At 41.1% G+C, this 2,926-nt stretch overlaps 1 protein-coding gene across 1 annotated transcript; it reads left to right on the forward strand.

The window, feature by feature from the left end:
* Positions 1–211: 211 nt before the first annotated feature.
* LOC107615484 (protein FAR1-RELATED SEQUENCE 5-like) lies at positions 212–1,015 on the forward strand. The gene is made up of 3 exons (XM_016317543.1): positions 212–325; positions 479–718; positions 839–1,015. The coding sequence occupies exons 1-3, from the start codon at positions 212–214 to the stop codon at positions 1,013–1,015; spliced, it is 531 nt and encodes a 176-aa protein (XP_016173029.1).
* The last annotated feature ends 1,911 nt before the right edge of the window (positions 1,016–2,926 follow it).

A 2,926-nucleotide genomic window follows, 5' to 3' on the forward strand; every position in this document is an offset into this window, starting at 1 on the left:
AATTGTATGGTGATGTGTTTGTTTTTTTTATAAATTGTAGGTGTATGTTCGTTTTTGGGAGATGGAACCGTCGGATAGCAATTTTTTTGGAACAGACTCCGATGAGGAGTTCCTAAGAGGAGACGATCTAGATTTTTTAGACGACGATTCAGAGGCTGATGAAGATAGACCTCAAAATAAGAGAATAGTAGAGCTGTCATGAGAAGATATCATGAAACTTCAGTTTACAGATGAGGAAGCTGTTTATCGATTCTACAAGACTTATGCAATGATGCACGATTTCGCTGTGAGATTGGATGAAGTTAGACGCAATAGCGATGGTTCCGTAATTATGCGCCAAATTGTTTGCAATCGAGCGGGCTCAAGAAAGGAATAGGTTGAAAAGGACGAAAGAATCAGGGACTACCGACCCCTAACTCGAAGTTGTTGTCGGGCGAGAATTCGTGCAAGACTAGATACAAAAATTCAGAAATGGAAGGTTGTTTCGTTCTACGAAGAGCACTCTCATGAATTAGTTGATCCACTCGATGTTAGCATGATGCCTGAGTATCGCACATTCAGTGTATCGGATAAAGCTCAGGCAAAGAATTTGCACGACATAGGCATCAGGACCTGTCACATCTTGAGATACTTGGCTGCTCAAAAAGGTGGATATGCAAACTTGTCATTCAACCAAAAAGATATGTACAACCTCATTACTCAACATAGGAAGGAAAAGGTGAAGGGTGGTGATGCAAATGCTACAATAAGCTACCTGAGAGGTAAAGCTGGGAATGATTCTTATTTCTTTGGCAAGTACACATTAAGTAATGAGAATCGATTGGAAAATTTGTTCTAGGCTGATGGGACTAGCCGTATTGATTATGAGTGCTTTGGGGATGTCTTGACATTTGATTCGACTTACAATAGGAATGTCTACAATAAACCACTTGTGATATTTTCTGGTAACAATAATCATGGGCAGACCATCATATTTGGTTGTGGTCTTCTTGTTAATGAGGATATTGGTTCATAATGTGGCTCTTGGAAATTTTTTTGGAAGGAATGGGGAGTAAACACCCTACGGCAGTTGTCACCGACGAAGATCTTTCAATGAGAGAAGCAATTAAACAGGTCTTTCCTTATGCAACACATCGACTATGTGCATGGCACTTACATAGGAATGCATGCGAGAAGGTTAAGAACAATGGATTTTTAAATGACTTCAAGAAATTGATTTATGCCAATGTGAGTGTTGAAGAGTTTCAGGTCATGTGGGAAGACATGGTGGCCAAGTATAACTTATCAAGCAACTATTGGGTCATCCAAACCTATGAGTTGAGGAATCTATGGGCTCTTGCATATTTGAGGGACCAATTTTTTTGGCGAACCAGGACAACATCCTAGTGTGAAGGGATTAACTTTCTAATAAAAGCATATGTGAGAAAGAAAGATACCCTTCTTGAATTCATCAATAACATGGAGACCGTGGTTAGCCATTACAGGAACAATGAAAGAGTCACAGAGTTCAATAGTAAATATACTGATCCAGTACTTGTGACTTCTTTGCCGGCACTTGAAGATTTTACTGCAAAGACTTTCACTCGTAACATGTTCCGGGAGGTCAGGAAGGAAACTGAGGGTGCTTGTGCAATGAATACAGAGTTGATAATTCAGGATGGTGGAAAACTATACTTCAAGTGTAACATTTTTGGAGTGCCAGAGATTGATCATGTGGTTGAGTTTGACAGAGTTAGGGGGATGCTTCGTTGCAAGTGTCTGTGGTTCGAAAATAGAGGGATTCCCTGCATGCACATAATCGCCTGCCTAAAGCACCAACACGTTGAAGTTATTCCAGAACGCTTAGTGTGCAAGCGTTGGACGAAGAATGCCAAGAGTGACTTCATGAAGTCAAACGTCGATGATCCAAGTGATTCTGATAAGGTACTAAAGTGTCGTTTGGGTGTGTTGGGTGCTGAGTGTTCTAGGTTGATGGATGTTGCATGTAAGAACTCAATTGATTTTGTCGAAGCAATCAATGTTGTTGTCAACACAATTACAAAACTTCAAAAGCAAGGTGAAAATCCATGCAATGGTAACTTAGACGATGACTACGTTGTTGACCCATTGGTGGTGAAGAGTAAGGGAGCCTGGTGCACGAAATTGTGATGTCCAAGCTCAAACTATTCCTGGCACGTGAGCAACTTGGTACGCGTAATCGTGATTACACATTCATAATTTGTCACAACTTCGATACAACTAACCAGCAAGTGCACTGGGTCGTCCAAATAATACCTTACGTGAGTAAGGGTCGAATCCCACGGAGATTGTTGGTATGAAGCAAGCTATGGTCACCTTGTAAATCTCAGTCAGGCAGATATAAAATAATTATGGATTTTTCGAATAATAAATAATAGAATAGGGATAGAGGTACTTATGTAAATCATTGGTAGGAATTTCAGATAAGCGAATGGAGATGCTTTTTGTTCCTCTGAACCTCTGCTTTCCTGCTATCTTCATCCAATTAGTCTTACTCCTTTCCATGGCTGGCTTTATGTGATACATCACCACTGTCAATGGCTACTTTCGGTCATCTCTCAGGAAAATGATCCAATGCCCTGTCACGGCACGGCTAATCGTCTGGAGGCATCACCCTTGTCAATGGCTTCATCTTATCCTCTCAGTGAATAATATGCTCACGCACCCTGTCACGGCACGGCTATTCATCTGTTGGTTCTCGATCATGCTGGAATAGGTTTTACTATCCTTTTGCGTCTGTCACTAACGCCCTGCAATCGCGAGTTAGGAGCTCGTCACAGTCATTCAATCATTGAATCCTACTCGGAATACCACAGACAAGGTTTAGACCTTCCGGATTCTCTTGAATGCCGCCATCATTCTAGCTTACGCCACGAAGATTCTGGTTAAGAGATCTAAGAGATATTCA

The sequence above is a fragment of the Arachis ipaensis genome, chromosome B9 (genome assembly GCF_059453495.1).
Source record: "Arachis ipaensis isolate K30076 ecotype BB chromosome B9, ASM5945349v1, whole genome shotgun sequence".
Taxonomy (NCBI): Eukaryota; Viridiplantae; Streptophyta; class Magnoliopsida; order Fabales; family Fabaceae; genus Arachis; species Arachis ipaensis.

Bases quoted from the DNA above. Each gene is read 5' to 3' on its own strand.
- LOC107615484 (XM_016317543.1), top strand. From the start codon at position 212: ATGAAACTTCAGTTTACAGATGAGGAAGCTGTTTATCGATTCTACAAG. The intron at 326-478 runs GTAATTATGCGC...CAGAAATGGAAG, and splicing joins GACGCAATAGCGATGGTTCC to GTTGTTTCGTTCTACGAAGA. The intron at 719-838 runs GTGAAGGGTGGT...AATTTGTTCTAG, and splicing joins CTCAACATAGGAAGGAAAAG to GCTGATGGGACTAGCCGTAT.